Source organism: Theropithecus gelada, chromosome 17, assembly GCF_003255815.1.
Source record: "Theropithecus gelada isolate Dixy chromosome 17, Tgel_1.0, whole genome shotgun sequence".
NCBI classification, from domain to species: Eukaryota; Metazoa; Chordata; class Mammalia; order Primates; family Cercopithecidae; genus Theropithecus; species Theropithecus gelada.
The window spans coordinates 66,470,756-66,491,899 of NC_037685.1; the positions used below are offsets into that span (position 1 = coordinate 66,470,756).

Genomic DNA, 21,144 nt, shown 5'->3' on the forward strand with positions numbered 1-21,144 from the left:
AGAAATTCAGAAAATATTTAAAATACAGAAAATCTCACTGTAGATTTGTCTAGTATGGTAAAATTTACTACCAGGTAAGTTCACTGTGGATCTCTATTTGGAGTTATTTAATGTCTTCGAGATTATAAAATCTTGTGTATCAGATGGCCCTTTGACATAAGCTTGCAAATCAGATTTAAGCAAAGGTTTTATATTTTATAATTATTACTAGATATTTTATCAGTGTTACGTTAACCCTTGTGGCAAGCAGTTAGTCTTCATTGCCAGATATTTGAAAATTTAGCTTTCAGTTCTCTCCTTCATTTATGAATATCGTAACATAATGGTATTTATAATTTGCTATATCATAATAAAGTTCTAACTGATAAGAGAAAAAGTATAACACAACCTCCAAAATTAAAATTCACTTCAGAGGATTTCCAATACTTGTACGGAGGGGTGAGCTCCTAACAAACTGATATTCTCACAAATAACCATTTGCAAACTCTGCACATAATGTAGATAACATCTATTTGAGGGTTATGGAGATTGAATAAAAGCAGGCAGGCTTTGGAGGGTAGTCAATATATGGAACAGTCAGTCTACATGGCTTGATATCCCCATTTTTTGCTTTTATAGGAAACTTTCTGGCCAGAAAATTTCTCTATAATATTGTACAGAGCAATAGTCACAAAATTTAGCATATAATCCAAAAGTACTTATTCTAAAAATAGTCAGGAAAATGTGACTTATTCTCAAGGGAAGAGAAAATCATCATATACCAACTCCAAGATAACCCACATGTTGGAAATACCACATGAAGTCTATTGTAACTAGTGAGGTAGAGAAAAATTTACTTACAATGAATTAAAAGATAGGAAGTGTCAACCATGAAATAAAACAAAATCAGATGGCAGTTCTAGAACTGAAAAATATATCAAAATTAAAAAACTGTATGGGCTTATTAGCAGAGTTAATATGATAGAGAAGTAAATGAACTTGAGTATAGATTGATATAAACTTGGAAGAGAGTTATGAAAGATTGGGGTAAGAAAATAGAACCCTGGAGATGTATGGGGCAATTTTGAAAGGTCTAATAGACACAGTATAAGTGAAAGAGCCAGAAAAAATATTTGAATAAATGATGATCAAAAAATTCTCAGATTTGGTAAAAGGCTTATATTTATAGATTGAAGAAACTCTGAAAATTCCAACCAAAATAAATGCAAAGAGAACCAAAGTAGGCACATTACAGTCAAAGTGTGGAAAACCAAAGATAAAGAGAAAATCTTGTAAGCAGGCAGAGGAAAACTAGACATTGATAAGGGAACAATAATTTGAATATCTGTACGAATCTCATCAGAAAGCAGGAAAGCCATAGAGGTGGAACAAAATCCTTAAAGTTATGAATGGAAGAAAAAAATCTATCAACATAGAATTTTTTTATCCAGTGAAAATATTCTTTAAGTCTTTTGAAAGAAAATTAAAGAAATTTGTTGTTATTTGACTGTCATTACTGACTGAGGAAGAAAACCTGGATGATTAGGAGTATATACATGTAATACATATGACAACTAACGGAAAGATTTGGGGAGAGGCTATAAATGCATCTATATAGTTGAAAAGTTACTGTATGTTACAATGTGTCTTGATAGAATGATGTTGACTACAATTCAATGGCTAAAGCAAAATTAACAAAGTGAAAATTGCATGTCTTTTCTTGAATGATAGGTAAATGTGTATCCAGTATTTCATTTACCTATAGCATATGCTCTAGACCCCTCTTTCAAATTAAAGGTAACAAAAGCTCAGTTGAAAGGAAAAACAAAATAAATAATTGCTAGCTACTACAGGTGAGGTAAATGAAATACAAATAATGAGCCTTCACTAATTCATCTGTTCATTCTTTTATTAAACATGTGGACACTGTTCTAGATGTTAGGGATATAACAATTAAACAAAACCAACAAAAACCCCTGCCTGTATTTTGGAGAAGTAGGGTGTGCAGTATCATGGGAGAAGACAGGTAACAAAACAAAAGAAAAATAAATAGTGTCTATGTGATGATGAGAGCTATGAGACACACAAAGCAGGTAAAAAAGATGGAAGTTGATGCTAGCTAAGTGGATATCTGGGGAAAAGCTTTAAGGTTAAATGCCAGAGCAAGAAGGAAGGCCATTAGCAGAAGCTTACTTCACAGATTAAAGAACACTGTGACTGTGTTCCTGTGACTGTCACAGAAGGAGCAAGGGGGAGCGTCAAAGATTAATTCAGAAAACAACTATATGCTTTCAGAGGATTTTTATGACTTCATTTCTGCTCTTGAGTGAGAGGGACAGTCATTGAAAAGTTTTGAGTGTCCTGGCCTAATACCAATTTGAAAAGGATCACTCTGATTACTATGGTAAATAGGGAGAAAAGGTGGAAATAGGGAGACTAGTTAGGGGACTGTTGGAGTTATTTAGTGAAAGAGCTCTGGAAAGTATTGAGACTTGATTAGATTTTTGATAAAGCATATCTAAAATATCTAAGACTCTGAAAGGTCAGCTTTTGGACATACTTTGGAGGTAGTGCCAGTAGGATTTTCTGTCACTGTGAACATAGGTTAAGGGAGCAAGAGAGGATTGAGAGGAGCAAGAAACCCCATGAATTTTAGCCCGAACAACTGACCTGATGGATTTGTCCTCATGAGATGGGGAGGACTATGAAGAAATAAGTTTTGGCAGAGAAGATCAAATATTTGGTTATGGACATAGGTTATGGACATAGTTGTTTGAGATGACCGATAGATATCTAAATGGAAAAATGAAGTACGTCTGGAGTTCAGAGGCGACATCTAGGTTGGAGATAGAAATTTGGCATTGGCAGGATATGGACAGGATTTAAAGGTAAAGGACTGGGTGTGGGTACCAATGAAGTGAGTTCAGAGAAAAAGATAACTGAGAAATGAGTCCTTTGGAAAGCCAGTGTTTGTAAGTTGAGGAGATGCAGATGAATCAGCAAAGGAGAATGAGAAAAGCAAGGGAATAATGAGAAAAAGCAGGAGAGTGTGGTGTTTTAACTTGACCTGTTTGAAGTTAAATCTCCTTTCTTCTTCAGTGAGGATACTGATTGTCAAATAGACACAGGATAATAGATTAGAAAATCCCATAATTATACATAAAGAACAGTCTCAGAATAACAATACCAATAATGTCCAATTGTTATAATTACTGAAAATGCAGTTAATTAGTTTTTGCGTATGTTTCTTCATTCTCCCTCTTGCCATTTTTAAAATAGTTGAGGTATGTTACAAGGTGAATTATGTTCCCCTAAAATTCACTAAAATTCTAACCCTCAGTAGTCTGTAAGGTGACTGTTTTTGAAGACAGGATCTTTAAAGAGGTAATTGAGATTAAGTAAACCAAATATTTGATCTTCTCTGCCAAAACTTATTTCTTCATAGTCCTCCCCATCTCATGAGGACAAATCTTAAGAGATTTAAGATTAAATCTCTTAAATTGAGATTTAAGAGGTAATTGAGATTTAGTTATTGGGTCCTAATCCGATATGACTAGTATCCTCATAAAGAGGAGGAAATTAGGACACAGACACATGCAAAGGGAAGACCATGTGAAGACACAGGGAAGAAAAGGTGGTTAGGCTATCTTCAAACCAAGGCGAGAGTCTTCAGAAGAAAACCCTGCTGACACCCATATACATCCTCCAGAACTATGGGAAATTAAACTTCTTTTATTTAAGCCATCTAGACTCTGGTACTTTGTCATAGCAGACTCAGCAAGCTAATACAAGGTCTTATCTGCATTGTGAGCACACACAGTTTTTACATATCATTCTGTCTTAACTCTTACATAATCCTAGTTCTGTAAGTTCCTGTGTGTTTAAGGCTTATATTATTTCCTTATATTGATGTGTTTTGGCTGTGTTTTAGCTGTTTCTATAGTAGATTCCTCAGGAAGAGTTCATAGAAATAGTATTTCTTGAGGAATGCATTCCCTGACTTTTCTTTCTTTGGATGTCTTAAATATGCTACTAATTTTTCTCTGGCATGGGGTATTGGTATTGAAAGTCTGTTGACAATGTAGTATCTTCTCCATTACAAGGCACTTAGTCTTGTTAGATGTTCGAAGGATTTTTTTTTCTTTTTCCTTAAATCTAGTAATTTTGCTAGATATATCTTGGGGTTGGTCATTGTGAGTTAACTTCCCAGGTATGTGGTGTGCACTTTCATATGTAGTTTGCATCTTTTCATATTTTAAGAAATTGTTATTGTACTATACTTTTAGAATTTCTTCTATTTCCTTGCTTTGGTTTTCTTCTCCAGAGACTTGACTATGCATGTTTATTTACTTTGTTTATCTTTAACATTTCTCTTAAATCACTTCTGTTATTTCACTTTCTCTTAAATCTTTATCTCCTTCTTTATTTCTCTCTCATTTTAAAATTTAAAAGTAAAATAAAAATTACAGAAAAGCTACAAGGACTATGCCAGTCAGTTTTTTTCCTGAACCATGAGAGTGACTACTGACATGATGCTCCATCATTCCTGAATGTTATGTTCCTACAAGTGAGAACATTCTTTCACGTAATATTGTGTAACATGAAATCAAGAGGTTAACATCGATTTGTTACTAACATTTAATTCTCAGACCCCATTAAATTTTTGCTAACTGTTGTATAATGTCTTTTATAGTAAAAAGATCCAGTTTACTGCATTTACATTATAATACATCAAACAGCTTCTCAGTCTTTCCTTCATTTTCCATATGGATGCTCTCTTTACCTGAGGCAGGTGTTGGCTTCTTTTCTGGCTGCCTTCCATCATGGATGCACTCTTAACCCTCCCTCAGTTCTAGCACAATATACTGAGCTAGGCTGTTGACCTGATGCCTTCCCCATCCTTCTGGAGCCCCAGGTTTCTTTACCTCCTGCTGGACAACCCTCTTATTCAGATGCTACCCTCTCTAGAACTCTTGACACCCCATCCTAGCTTACTCCTTTAGGCAATGGCTCCCTGCCCTGCTGGTGTTGTGCCTTCCCTTGCCTGGTTGCTTCCCTTTGTGCATATTCTCTCATCTTTCTCAGGCTACAACAACCTGAGCCAGGCACCGCCCCCCCCCCCCCGCCCCGCCCCATGAGGATGCCCTCCTCTGCCTGCCCAGGCTCTGACCTGCCAAGCCACACACCAGATGAATGATTTTCAACCCCCACTGTAGATTCAGCTGCCTCCCAAGGTTTGCCATCTCCTCTCAGGCAGATGCTTTCTCATCCTTTTCAGGCTCTGACTCCCTACACAGAGAAGTCCTTAGTGTACTTAACCTTCCTTACCTTGCACATACTCAGAAACTTTATGTCAAGGCACAACCCACTTACCTCTTCCTTGTTGTTTCAGGTAGAAGCCCTATCACTTTTTTAGAATTTTGACATCATGAACTGAGCAGCTCTCCTACCTACCCTTCCTGCCCTTCTTATGCTCTGACATCCTGCAACAAATTGCACTATGTTGTTGGCTGTAGGTTTTTCATAGATGCTTTTTTTTAGTAGATAGAAGTTCCATTCTACTCCTACTTTGTTCAGTGCTTTCTATCATAAAAAGTGTTAGATTCTGTCAAATATGCTTTGTGTGTCTGTTGAGATAATAGTATGTTAATCAGTCTAGGTACAGGCTTGTTAATAGTGTTGATCTTTTCAAAGAACTGGCTTTTGGTTTCATTTTGTTTTCACAGTTTTCTTATTCTCTATTTCATTAAGTTCTTCTATAATTATTTTTATTTTTTTCTTTCTGCTTGTTTTATGTTTAGTTTGCTTTTTTGCTTCCAGGGACATAAGGTGGGAGGTTTAGTTGTTGATTTGAAGTCTTCTTTTTAAATACAAACATTTACAGGTATAAATTTCTAAGTGCCTTAACTGCTTATATTTTGATATTTGTATCTTTATTCATCTTAAAATATTTCATAATTTCTCTTTTGATTATTTCTTCTTTGACACATTGGTTATTTAGGAATGTGTTTATTTCTACATATTTGTGAATTCCTCAAATTCCTTTATATTATTGATTTCTAACATTCCAGTTTGGACAGATAATATACTTTGTATTACATCTGTCTTCATAAATTTATTCAGGTTTGTTTTATGACCTGAGTTTGGTCTATCCAGGAGAATGTTTGATGTGTACATTTTTATTTTGGAAACAGGGCCTCTCCTTCTGTCACCTAAGCTGGAGTGCAGTGATGCAGTCCTAGCACACTGGAGTCTTAGACTCCTGGGCTCAATCTATGCTCCTGCCTCAGCCTCTTGAGTAGCTGGGACTATAGGCACAAGCCACTGTGCCTGACTAATTTTTCAGTTTTTTATAGAGACAGGGTCTTGCTCTGTTGCTCAGGCTAGTTTTGAACTCCTGGCCTCAAGTGATCCTTCTACCTCAGCCTCCCAAAGTGTTGGGATTACAGGCATGAGCCACTGAGCCCGGCTATGTGTACTTTGGAAGAATGTGTATTATGCTGTTTTGGGATGATGTGTTCTAGAGATGTCTGTTAGTTCTGTTTGGTTTTTGTTCAAATCTTCAATTTCCTTCTTGATCTTATGAATGGAAAGTTGAGTATAGAGGGGAGGGATAGCATTAGGAGATATACCTAATGTAAATGATGAGTTAATGGGTGTAGCACACCAACGTGGCACATGTATACATATGTAACAAACCTGCACGTTGTGCACATGTACCCTAGAACTTAAAGAGTGTGTGTGTGTGTGTGTATATGTGTGTGTGTGTGTGTGTGTGTGTGTGTGTGTGTATATATATATATATATATGGCAAACTGGACTTGCAGAATAGATCTTTTGGTCACTGACCCCACTCAGCTCAAATCTTTTAAAATATCCTGCTTATCTGTTGACCTTTTCCTCAAATCTTACCAAAAAAAGAAGAAAGAAAAAGAAAGAAAAGAAGGAAGGAAGAAAGGAAGGGAGGAAGCTTCGGAGGAAGGGAGGAAGGGAGGGAGGGAGGAAGGGAGAGAGGGAGGAAGGAAGGAAGGGAGGGAGGAAGAGCCTAGAAAGACTTGAAATCTTAATCAACCATTAGAGGCAGTAGAAATATTATACCCAGATATTTCTCCCCAAAAGAACATAGGACTTTTATTGGTGGTGACGTAACAACTCTACTTGGTGAAATCTGATCGAGTCCCTTAATGGTGAAATGACACCCTGGGTGGAGCCAGTTATGCTGTTTCACTTCAAGCCGTCCTCTCCACTTTCCAGACTATTCCTACAGGAGATGATTGTTAGCCCGTTTTTTTCCAATGGTTTGTCTAAAAATAAGCAAAATTTGCCTTTTCCTGAGAATTACATGGACTTCTGGAAGTACCTTTCCCACTGCTTATAAGTGGGCTCTCCTCCCTTTAACACCCACCCGTTTTTTTCATATGAACTCTTATTTTTTTTTAAACCTTAAACCTTTTCACTTATAGCTTTCAATCCTCATTTTGAACCTAATAGGAAATCTCTGTTGGGCTTCAGCACTTTCTGTATTTAACACCATGTGTTTCTTTCTAGGATTTAGATGTTATGCATGGAAAACTATGTAGCGAATGGTTTTATAAGTTCTAAAGCTAACAGAAGTTACTCTTGTATTTTCCTATATCAGAAAATAAAGATGGAGGAAGCTATGACCTACCAAAAAAAAAAAAAAATCAAATGCCCAGCTATTATTGTTTACTTGTGTATTTCTCCCTTCATTTCTTCAGCTGTTTCTTCATGTGTTTTGACGCTCTGTTGTTGGGTGCACATATGTTTACGATTGCTGTATCCTCCTGATGATTGGCCCTTTTATCATTATTCAATGTCTTTTTAATACCTAATAATATATCTTGTTTTAAAGTCTATTTTGTCTGATATTAGCACAGCCATTCCAGCTTTCTTGTGGTTTCTTGATATTTTTTCTCATGTATTTACTTTAAATATGTTTTTACCTTTGAATATTCTATAAACAGTATGTTATTGAATCTTATTTTATTATCCAATCTGACAATCTCCGCCTTTTGATTTGATTGGTTATTTCATTCATCTTTAATGTGATTATTGATAGTTAGGTTTCCATCTGTCATTTTACTTTTTGTTAGCTGTGTGTCTCGTGTTTTTATTTCTTTCTTTATTCTTTACTGCTTTCTTTGGATTATGTGCTTATTTTCTTATATAGCGTTTTCAATTTTTAAATAATTTTTTCACTTAAAAAAACGTTTCCTTAGTGATTGTACTAGAGCTTACCCTATAAATCTTAGCTTACTGGAATCAGCCTCAGATTTATATTAATTTTATTCTAGTGAATTATATAAATGTTACTTCTATATAGCTCTATTTGTTTTCTCTGTTTTTTGTGATATTATTTTTACATATGTAAGATCTGTGTATGTTACAAACCCAACATGACATAATTATTACTTCAAATAATTGTGTCTTTTAAAGAAGCTGAGAGAAGAAAGGAGATACAGTATATGTTTGTAGATTTTGTTATATTGATCTTCTGATTTATCATTTATGAATCTCTTCTTTTGTTTCTGTGGATTCAGTAACCACTTGGAGTCATTTCCTTAGCTCAGTACAGCTTTGCTTCCACCCACCTTCTTTGTTATGCTGAAGTGGTCCATATTGAAAAGCATGCATCATACTTTCCTCATTTGAGTGTAATTAGTACAAAATATATTCATACCTTCTTTTCTTCTTTTAAAATAATTGTAACAGTTTTATTGAAGTGTAATTTACATGCCATACGAGTCATTAATGTTAAGTGTCCAAGTCGATTATTTTTTATAAACTTAAAAAGTTGTGTAGACATCACTACAATTTAATTTTAGAACATTTCTATCAACCCAGAAGGATCCTACCTGCCTATTTGCAATCACTCCTCATTCTCATCTTATTCTGTTCATACAGTTTTATATAACAGTTCTTCCTATGAAAATCCTTCTGAAAGAAATAATACGATAAATATTGATAATTATATAAAGGCTTATACTTTTATGTAAAATTTTTTCTTTTTAACTTTTTTTTAAGAGTCAGGGTCTCACTCTGTCATTCAGGGTGGAGTGCAGTGGCATGATCATGGCTCATTGTGGTCTCAAAATTCTGGGCTCAGTGATCCTTCCACCTCAGCCTCCTGAAGAGCTGGGACTACAGCTGTGTGACACCACACTCGGCTGATTTTTAATTTTTAGGTAGAGATGGGGTCTCTTTGTTGCCCAGGCTGATCTCAAACTCCTGGCCTCAAGTGATCCTCCCACCTTGGCCTCTTAAAGTGCTAAGATTACAGGTGTGAGCCATTGCGCATATCCGCCTTTATATATAAATTTAAAGACATAGAAATAACCTAATACTACAAACAAGGGAAGATAAGAAAATTATCTTTATTTAATGGATTTTATGTTTATATTACATTACACACTTTTTTAAACCTAAAAGTGTTAGATTTAATTAATTATTATATAAACGTGTTTTCCTCCTACAAACCAAAATAGGGTATGGTATATATCATGGGCTCAGAAAAACTAAGACCAATGTTTTGCCAAATAAAAATAGATTTTATTAGATATCTTACATTTCCACAAAATGATTTTAAATCTTTTAAGAGAATATATTAAAACTTGTTAATTCCGGTATAAGCAGTATGAACAAAATGAAAGCAAGAGTTTTGTTCTAGACAATGGGATATACAAATGTTTCAGCAGTGGTAAAATGCAGACACAGAAAGCTGATTTCAGCGTTTAACAACATACCTTATGTGTTTTAAATCAGTCACTGTTTTTTTAATGTAGATATGCTGAGTTCTTAAGCATTCTAGTGATAACACTACCATCCTCATTCAAAAAAAAGTATTATCAGTGAAATACTTCAGACTACAGCATATACAAATTTTTAATTATTCATGTTGCTCTTGTCTTGGCACATGCCTAGTAGTTAATGGTTTGCATCCAGTTTTGTATTAGATAGTCTCTACACACTAGTCCAGAAGTAAAAACTGACATGTTTGGTCTGCAAAGTGTTAAAATGTTTGAATTAGATTTTAAAATATAGTGATTTTAGATAAAAATTCAGATTTCATGTTTCTCTTGAAAAATATAGAAGAACTAGCAACATTGAACAACTGACTTAGGGGCCACTTTTAGAAAGAACAAATATTCTCCAGTTTGAGGAAGTTCCCATCTGGCCCAGTTCATTTATGCATATCTGTGCGCCTCCCATAAGAACTTGAGTTTGGGACATTTGATTTAACCTTATTATAACATTAGAGTAAGAAAATTGGAGGCACATCAGCTAAATGATTTCCTCAGCATGAAAAAGATAGTTAGTGGCAGAGTCAGGATTTTAAGATGATTTCACTATCGATACATTGAATATGGACTATAAATCAGAAGACTTAGAATTATGTGCTGGTCCCTTCTACATCTTAATTTCTGTAACATTCAATTTTCATAATTGTAAGTTGAAATTAATAGTAATACTGATATGTGATTATTGCAAAGGTTAAATATTATTTATCATTATTAGATTCATATCTGTAGAGCAATTTTAACCACGTATAACAATACCTTTCTTGTTACAGATGGCATATGTTTAGTTTTTATCTTTCATAGAAAGTAATAACATGTTTTAATGAACTTCTTTTCTGAGTTTAGTATGTATATTGTGACATTATTATTGAGTGTCATTGGTATTTCATAGGTTGATTTGCTTTTTAGTAAGGATAGGAATATTTTTGCATATTAACTTTTTATAGCCTAAAATGATGGTCATTTTTCTCTGTAAGTTATTCATGTGCCAGGCACTGTTTATTTACGTAAATACTTTTTAAAGTGTTAACAAGAAAAATTAAACTTATGCTATGATGTAGTCAAGTAAAATTCTATTTATATATAATATCAGGTTTGATATTTTTTTCTAATGAAATGATTTTGCCAGTAATGAAAAACTTTAAATTAGAAAATGAAGATCTGAGCATCTTTATTGCCATAATAAAACTTAGCTCTCACTGAATTAAAGTGACAATAACAAAGTAAGAAACACCACTGAATAGTCCCTGACACGTGAAAGGTGCACAAATAGTTTATTATTGTAAATGTTTCTCTGTTTTAAAACTTTTGAGTTTAATTATTGCTTTTAAAGAGTGTTTACCTTAGTTTTATTTTTTCAGAGTACCTTCAAGTTTAAATCTGAGAGTGATATTCATTTGGCAGAACATCATAAACAGGTTTTATATGATGGAAAACTTGCAAGTAGCATTGCCTTTACATATAATGCTAAGGCCACTGATGCTCAACTCTGCCTGGAATCATCACCAAAAGAGAATGCATCAATTTTTGTGCATTCCCCACATGCTCTAATGCTTCAGGTGTGTGAATTGTGGCTTTGTTTTCATGTTCTTGTTAGAATTTGACAGTAACTTTATTTTATATGTCAAACATTGCTCATCTGTAAATCTATGATTTTTTGTTTCTTTTTGGCTTTTGCAGATCTTTTAAGTGAAACTTTAAAGAATGTCTCTCTTTTCTGTAGCAATATACTCTACCCTGGCTTTGTCTCCTTAGTAGGAAATCTGCCATATCTATTATATGTTATATAGCCTTTGAAATTAAATCAATTAACTGAATAAGTTAATTGTTAGATATAAAAACATACTTTGCTTTAAGAATGTATTACTAATATTCTCTAACAATAAAATTACTTGTCTTAAATCCATCAATAGTATTTCTGATTTTAAAATAACGTTTGATTTTAACTTCATATTTTTAGTATAAAAATGTCTCAACCTAAGATTTGAAATTTAAAAGTGATTAGCAAAGGTATTCACTTTTTTGTCTTATATGTATATAGCAATTATAATTGAAGGCTTAAAAATGTCCAACTATGTTATTTAATTCCGTTATAAAGGTACTTGGAACAAGGAAATAGTGATGAAAATTGTTCTATAGAAGTTTAATACACATTTTTGTTTTTGGACATAGGATGTGAAGGCAATAGTAACACATTCAATTCATAGTGCAATTCATTCAATTGGAGGGATTCAAGTGCTTTTTCCACTTTTTGCCCAATTGGATAATCGGCAGCTCAACGACAGTCAAGTAGAAACAACTGTCTGGTAAGTTTTCTTTGCATGCACAATTGCTGATATTTTATACACACTTAGACTATGCATGATATACTCGGTGCTGTATAAATGTATTATGGTATTTGGGTTCTGCCCTTAAAGTACTAATAAAAATTTTTTGGAAATAATGGAGATAGATATTTATACAATAAGTAAAGAAAACCCTGACATTTAGGTTGTTATATCATAAAGGAATGCCTTTCTTGATAATAAATAGCAAATTCTTACCAAGATAGCATAGTGATTATGTAGTTGAGGGAAAAATATTAATCCTGACCTTATCATTTGCATATACTCATGGATTGAATTGACCATGAAACCCTGTCAGGTTGAAGAAAATTACTAGGGTAAAGTTATTCAAAAGAATAATATTTATTAGCAATTACATAATTTATGTCTTAAAAAGTGATACTATTTTATAATGCTTTTGTCATGGCATAAGTCTAGCATAATATTAATTGGCATCATCCCTTATTTATATATAGTTTATGTTTGAGGACTTAAATCTAACCAGTGGCAAATCCATGTTTATGTAAAAAGTTAAATCTCTTCTAATGAGTGTGATTTCATGTGCATTTTTATAGTTTCTCTTTTATTTAAAAAAAATCATGTGCCAGACTCTAATTTAATGTTATAGCTTAGAATTATACATAAAAGAATTTAAAAATGAATTGTAGTAGTTATTTTGACTATACACATTGCCCTGCTTGGGGATTTTAATGGGCAAGTTATATAGATAAGCGTTAATTTTATTCCAAAAGTAACACTATAGTGCTTCATTAGTATATATACATATAGATGAGCTCCTTCATGGGTTATCTAATTTTGAATTGATGGTGAATCTAGAAGATGTGGGAAAAATTTAAGGTACAATGAAATACTTTTTCTCATAATTATTATCTAAATTACCTATAATGAAATTCCATTTTAGTATTTCTAATAATGTTATTTCTCTTTTGGGAACAACTTTATGTAAAGTATAAATCTAAATATAGATATGAGATTTGTACATTTATAACATTCACTTCCCATCTATGGGTCTTGCTTTCTTTTATATCAATATAGTGTAAAGGTTGGAGTTTTGAAAGTAAAAAGCTTTGAAGTGAAAAAGAATCCTGAGGTTGTGTCCTACTGTGATACTGTTTTGCTTGTAGATCTTAAATAATCTAATTGGAAGGCAGCTCAGCTTAGTGGAAAAATCAAACTTTAAATTTCAGTCCTTTATTTAAATTCAAAATGTTTTGCTATTTATCATCTCAGTGAACTAGGACACATTATGATCAGTAATTTAAAATCTAGTCAGTACTGTGAAAAGAAGTGGGAGATGAAGTAGCCGCTAGAAAAATCCATGTATAATTTAAATATTTCTTATGAAATAATATGAAATACATATATTATAAAATCTTACTGCTAAAACCATATGTAATAGGTTATCTGGTTCATTCATCCAAGATGCATGTTTATTTTTACCGTCTTTCTTCAAAACTCATTTAATTTTTATATTACATCTTGGTATTTAACTTGTATTTATTTCATCATGGAGATAAAAGATAGTGTGAGGAGTCAGCATACCTATTTTCATTTTGATTTTAGTTCTTTTATATCATTCATCCTAATATCTCCCTATATCAACTAATTCCAACCTTTTCAGTGATGTCTATTATGTCTTTAGTTTGTTTGTTTATTTATTTATTTGAGATGTAGTCTTGCTCTGTTGCCCAGGCTGGACTGCAGTGGTGCGATCTCTTGGCTCACTGCAACCTCCGCTTCCCAGATTCAAGCAATTCTCTTGCCTCAGCCTCTCGAGTAGCTGGGATTACAGGCGCCTGCCACCATGCCCAGCTAATTTTTGTGTTTTTAGTAGACAGAGTTTCACCATGTTGGCCAGGCTGGTCTTGAACTCCTGACCTCAAGTGAGTCACCTGCCTTGGCCTCCCAAAGTGCTGGGATTACAAGCATGAGCCACTATGCCTGGCCCTGTTTATAGTTTGCCAATAGAAAACATAACAAGAAAGATACCACTCTCCTCTTTAAATATAATACATACTCAATTCCAGGCCACCCTGTGATTTAGTTATGTGCTATTTTGAATTCTTATCTATTACTTTTTCATTAATTATTTCAGTATCCTAAATATCTGAGATTTGCTCTTTGGTACGGACAGTTGTGTGGATCAGTAATGCAGTCTTTTGTTATTTAATGTTTTATAGGGAACCATTATAGAAAACTATTTGCATCGGTGAAATAGTCTTTGATTTTGGAAGCTGTTAAGTGGGATTTCTCCCTCTATTTGAAAAATACAGATTCATGACTGTGCAGGGGTTATAGAATTTTATGTTTTATGGCTATATCATCAGTTCGTATAGATGATTGGGACCTTGAAAAAGGATTTATCATCTTATTGTTAGTCAATAATAAATTGTTCTAGATCAAGGATAATCAATTTGAAGTTTTTAACTCTTCCAGAAAAAATTTAATATACTCCTTTTTGGAAGTCTGATTGCATAGTAAAGAGATGACTGAAAGTTGCAATACTGTCTAATTTTTAATTGCTTTTTTGAGAAATGGAGCTAAGCTCACATATAAGTTACTTCTCTGCCCTCTGTGTTTCAAGCTGAAGCATTTTATCTTCCACATACTTTTCTCTGCTAAGTAGTGCCTTTTAATGAAAATTTTCAGTGTTTCTTAAGCCTTACCTCTGTTGGCACTACTACACTGTTTTTATCAACTTTGATGAGTTTTTACTTCATATAGGGGATTTAGAATTTTTAAAAATTATTGGCTGGGGGTGGTGGCTTACGCCTGTAATCCCAACACTTTGGGAGGCTGAGACCGGTAGATTGTTTGAGTCCAGAATTTTAAGACCAGCCTAGACAACATGACAAAACTCCATCTCTACAAAAAAATAGAAAAAATTAGCCGGGCATGGTGGCATGTGCCTGTAGCCCCAGCTATTGGGGAGGCTGAGGTAGGAGGATCACTTGAGCCCAGGAGGTGGAGGTTGCCATCAGCTGTGATCGCACCACTGCTCTTCAGCCTGGGTAACAGAGCGAGACTCTGTATCAAAAAACCACCCCAAATTATTGAAGCAATAATTTCATTTTCTAGAGTCTTCAAAGATGAATTTATTTTTGCTGGATAATTTTTGTGACTTTTTAAATTATGAAGGCCACTTCTTATAGTTATTATATATATGGACATTCAAGTCAGACAAACTTGGGTTCAAGTCTTGAATTTAGTATTTGTTACTAGTGCAACTTTGTGTATGTGATTAATTTTTTGAGCATAACTCAAACTCTGAAGTAACATAGCTTTTGTATCTTGTGTCTAGAATGACTCAACAAATTAAACAGAAACTTTATTTTCCTTTGAGTTGGATGATTATGTAGACTGAGTACATACTATTCTTGTTGAGTACGTATTATTGAGTACATACATCTTATTGAGTACATATTACTGAGTACATACATCTTATTGAGTACATATTCTTACGTTGAACTATTTTTTTAAGAACATGGGTAATTATGTAGGTGATACAAAATAAAACCTTCCTCATCGTGTGACCTAAGACAGCTTTGCTTTGAAAACAATTTATGTTTTCTAGAACAAGGTATGAATTGAGTTTTGTATATCAAACAATTAAAAATACACCAAGAGATAGTTTCATTAGAGAGCAATGTGATATATTGCATAAGTGTTCTTTTGGTGGAAGACAAATTTAGACTCAAATCCCTGTCCTGTTTTATAGTGTCTCATGTTAGGTGATGGGATATTCATGGGTTTGTAGTAGTGGTACGTGGCATTTATTGAATACTTACTGTGTGCTAGTCACTTTTTTTAAAAAAAAAGTTTTATTGTGTATGTTTAAGGTATACAGCATGATGTTATGGGATACAAACAGATAGTAAAAAGGTTACTATAGTGAAGCAAATTAACGTCTGTCATCTCACATAGTTACCTATTTTTGGGGGGAGGGAAGCAGCTAAAACCTACTTATTATGAATCACATACAAAGTATAATTCTGTTACCTACAGTCCTCGTGTTGTGCATTAGATGTACTTGTTCATCCTACATATCTGGTACTTTATTTCCTCTAACCTACATCTCCCCACTTCCAAGCCCTGCTGCCCTTTCTCCTGATGGCCACTGTTTTGTTTTTTATCTCTGTATATTTGGATTCTGTCAGTCATGCATTTTAATCTAATTATTTGCTGGTGAAGAAGAGAAAAATTGAATGATTTGTTCAAGATCACAGAGACGTAAGTGGCAGGACCAGGGTCCTAGTCCTGAAAGCCTGACTCTAGAGCCCTTACTCTAAACCACTGTGGACCACTCTGAGAATCACTTTTGCCAGCTGTGGAATGATTTTAATAAGTGCCAACTTTATCTGATTGTAGTATGAATTAAAATAAGACATGCAAAATATCTGTCATAGCGTCTGGTACATAGTTGGCACTTAATGAGTTCTCTTTTTACTTTTTTCCATGAGTACTAGTCTGTTGGTTAGATACAGCTTTTTAGTTATTAAACTTATTTTTAATGTTATTATAAACTATGATAATTTTTATAAAGAAATTTCAAGTGATAAATTATCTTAAGTATATGAATATTTTTCTGGGAAAAGCATTTTTTAAAATTACAATAAATACAGTTTGTTTGCTAAAATGATGGAACGTAAGATATAAAAGTGTTCAGAGAATCCTATAAAGCATTTATGTCAACAGTCCTATCATATGAACAGTCCTCTTGTAATGTGAATATTTATGACTCATTAGTTTGTTTAGTGAACTTAAATCACAATTTATTTCTTAATATTATCTTGCTAATTAATCAGTTATTCCAGTAATTACCTTGAATTTTACAGCCACTTTAATAATTAAGCAACATCTTAATAATTAAATATTTCATTCTAATATTCTGATTAGTACTATTGTAATATGTAAAGCAACAGAATTATCTGGAAAATTTAAATATTTCAGTGTCTAACTGCCTTAGCCAGATTTCCTCATACACTTAAAAGTGACATGAAAATCCTTTATCTGACCATGTTTCCTAATTTTTAATTCAGAAAAAGTGTCTGTTATATAGTGTTAAAATTTAATTACATATTCTTAATCCAACTTAGTCTGACTTAAAGATAATATGTAATTGCTTTTAATAGGGAAAAGAATTAAAATAAGTATGTGTTTATAATAATTGTTTCTCTTATGGAAGTGGTTGTTCTTCTATATAGAATATAATTAGTAATTTAGTTTCCAAAAGCATTTAAAATATTTTTATTAGTCTATCGTTTATGCAGTTATATTTAGTTTAGATTTTTCAGAAAGAATGTACCACTGACATGTCTTAAGATTCATATTTCTTTGTTTGCCTTTAAAAATTGCTAAATTGGTACTGAAAACATTTTTGAAGTGATAAATAGACACAAAAAATGCATTTGATGTACTTACACTACTACTATTAGAGGAGAAAAATGAAGTAATTTGGTTAGTGAGATTTAAGCAGAGTAAAATGAAATATGTATTGAATTCACTATGCAAATTAATTTGTAAGTAGTAAAAAGTAAAATACATTAAATATTCTGTCTGAAACATTAGGAAACATTACATTTAATTTTCAAATAGATTTTTCTTCTTTTTAAATTTAGCAAAAGCCACTTTTAATACTACTTTATGTTGTTTAGTTTTCAGCACTTAATTTTTCTCTGTAAATTTTTCTTTGTCTTATTACAAGGTTTCTGCTTTATCTTTGACCCTTCACTACCTCTCTCTTGCTGTGGAAAAAAGGCACCTTTTTGGCAATAAGGTTAACTACAAATTATTCTTTGCAGAAATTCTGGTGACCATGGACACATCTTCAGTAAATTTGTTGCCTTAATTTTCTTCTAGTTTGCATTTCCACTTTTTGTTTTCTTTAATTTTTCACTCTTATCTTCTAACAGGAGTATTGTTATTTTACTCATGCCATAGATTTCATTTCTTTTAACTGTCTTACATTACCTTCCTTCATTTATTTTGATTTTATGACAGTCATGCATGCAGGTATAATGGTATCAGTTCTAAAATTAAAATGAATATTATTTGCCTTTGTAAAGAATATTGCCACATGCCATAATTCATCCTCAGAAACCCAGAATACTTTTAACAGAATGTAGCTATAATACTGATTGTCACAAGTGTTTAAACCCTCTTCTTTTTCCATCCAGGGGTGAGATGTGATGACCATAACACATAATGAATGAAATTTTCAAGAAAAGATTTAGTAAAGCATACTAAAGAGATTCTAGTTAATTTAGTATTATAATTTTATTGGTTTTTATTTCTAATTCTACTCAAATTTTTAAGTTCACAGTCTTGTTACCTAGGCTGGTAACTTCCAGTGCTTTATCTCTAGCTTGCCTTCAATTTAGGCTTATACACATAAACCATTGGTGCCATATTTCCATGTGGAAAATATCTCAAACTTAACATGACTCACATAAAAATTCAGAAACTTCTTCTCTACCCAATTTCTATTGCTTTTGATTTTCTAATGTCACTGAGGAACATTGTCTCCAGGTAGTCTCTTAAATTAGAACCCCAAGAGAACTCATCAGTTACTTTCCTCCCTTTGAATAATTAAAATATTAGCTGTTCCTATATTTGTCACATACAATCTATCATGATAAGCTATTGATATTATTCCTTAAATACCTCACAAAGCTACCCTTTCCTCTCCATCCATATTGCTACTCCCTTAGTTTAGGTTCCCATTATTAATTACTTCAGCTAGTATATATCCAGTAATTGCTGTTGCCCTTTTCCAGTAATTTTCAATGGCTAGAAGAGTTATCTTTCTAAAATACAAATCTAATTATTTACATCTGTGGTCATTCATTGGTTTCCTGTTGCCTCAGAACAAAGTCAGCATCTGATTTGGTCATGCTTACTTCTCTCTTCTAGTCACATTTCTTGATAGTCTTTCCAAACCCAAATTCCTATATATAGCAATAAGGACAAAGAGTGGAAAATTCTAGCAGGGACATTCTAGAACATGTATTTATGAATAAAAGGTGCTACAAATAGGGACAGCCTCAGCAACAGTGTATGGTTGGGAACATGGTTTTCTGCAGTTCTTGGATTTATAATGTCAGTAAATTAGCGAGGGGATTTAACAGAATACCTCATTTAAGGTGTCTTGGAGTCTTACTACCTGCTAAATAAAGGGGAAGGTTTCTGTGCGCTTAAATCCAGCTTTCAGCTTCAGAACAGAGATGGAGTGTCTGCTGTCATGCAAGTGGACAATAGGAAGAACCATAGGCAATCTGTATACCAAATGACCAATTATTTGTTGGCCAATACCCTGGTTGTACAGATCTTGTTTAATAATCAGCACAGAGAAACCTATCAGTATAGAACTTATATTATCCAGCATTTACTAATTATAGCTATGGTAACAAACAACCTCAAAATCTGGTAGCCTCGTAAAACAACAGAAGTTAGTTGTTCATAACTGGTTGTGCTGTGTTCCCTGTGTCTTCTCATTCTGGGTCCTAGATTGAAAGATTAGCTGTGATATGGAATATGTTTTTCCTGTGTCAGAGAAGTGCAAGAATCTCAGTCAAACAGTATAATTGCTCTTGTAGCTTCTGGTCAAATGAGATGAATGTCATATTCAATCTACTAGCCAAAGAATGACCAACCAAGCCCAAATTTAGTGAGGGGATTTGGTTGTAAAATATATGTCCTGGAAGTGGGAGTGGAATGTAAGTCTTCTGGCCATAGGCAAGCATTTATAATCTTCTTATTGAGATGGAAAAGTCAATAATTGGGAATAATAATACAATCTCCCATGGGACTTATGAAAAAGTATTATGGTGCACAGGAAGGAAACTGATATCCTGAAGACTTGAGGCAAGCAGACTTATAAAACTTTGGGAGGCCGAGGTGGGCAGATTATGAGGTCAAGAGATCAAGAGCATCCTGGCCAACATGGTGAAACCCCCTCTCTACTAAAAATGTAAAAATTAGCCAGGTGTGGTGGCATATGCCTGTAGTCCTAGCTACTTGGAAGGCTGAGGCAGGAGGATTGTTTGAACTCGGGAGGCGGAGGTTGCAGTGAGCCGAGATCGCACTACTGCACTCCAGCCTGGTGACAGAGCGAGATTCTGTCTTAAAAACAAAACAAAACAAAACAAAACAAACAAACAAACAAACAAAAAAACCTACTAGTAGGAATTTAGAAGAAAATTTTGGTAAAAATTAAGGTGCAAAATGATCCTGTATGAAATAGCAGAATACCATAAGACTGACATCAAGACAATACTATCAGAATTTAGAGATGATGGCCAAAGTCTATATTTTTGCCAGGCATTGTAGAATATTCTGTTACAAAATCAGGTGTGGGAAACAATAAAGAATGTTTTTCTAATTCCTTCTGATAACTTCTCATTGAATTAAAAACAGTATATGTGCCTTCTTTTGGATTTACTGGAGAAAGTAAAAATTAAAAATGTAATGGTTACAAAAATACAGAAAATAAGAGAATGGGAATAGAACCATAAAACAACTGTTAATATAAAGTAACAAGTTACATAACCTGGAGATACCATTAACTGTTAAAAGATAGAAACATACATATTCATTCAATAAACCAGAATCCAACAATGTAAGCTTTAAAGAGAAAGTATTTTATTTAAAACTCAGTGGTAAAGAATATAGGTCTCAAGTTTTGGTCTGCTGTAGTTTGGCAGTTTTTTTCTTAGTATACTACTAATAAATGTGTGGATAGTATACTAATAAAAATGTGGCTATTTTGTCCCATATAGAATGCATGGATGGTATCTTTTTACCTAAGAAAGCACATATTCCTCATTTGCTGGTTAGAATAAAATCATTTATTAAGCTACATAGAAATAATAGAAAATAGTCCATCATGTTTGTTATATTTTATCTAGAAAGTAGGTTAGGTCCCTCACTATTAACCTATTCTAAAACTTTCCCTAAACTTTTACTTCTCTCATGGGATGGGAACCCTTTTGCAACTATTTATT

General features: G+C 33.4%; 1 protein-coding gene across 2 annotated transcripts in view; it reads left to right on the forward strand.

Moving 5' to 3' along the window:
* The window catches only part of NBEA (neurobeachin), a 752,078-nt gene that overhangs the window by 121,776 nt on the left and 609,158 nt on the right, over nucleotides 1-21,144 (forward strand). For both annotated transcript variants that reach the window (XM_025364271.1, XM_025364273.1), the window contains exons 9-10: nucleotides 11,159-11,356; nucleotides 11,970-12,103. In XM_025364271.1, coding sequence (XP_025220056.1) covers nucleotides 11,159-11,356; nucleotides 11,970-12,103 — 332 coding nt within the window. The remainder of the gene's footprint in view (nucleotides 1-11,158; nucleotides 11,357-11,969; nucleotides 12,104-21,144) is intronic.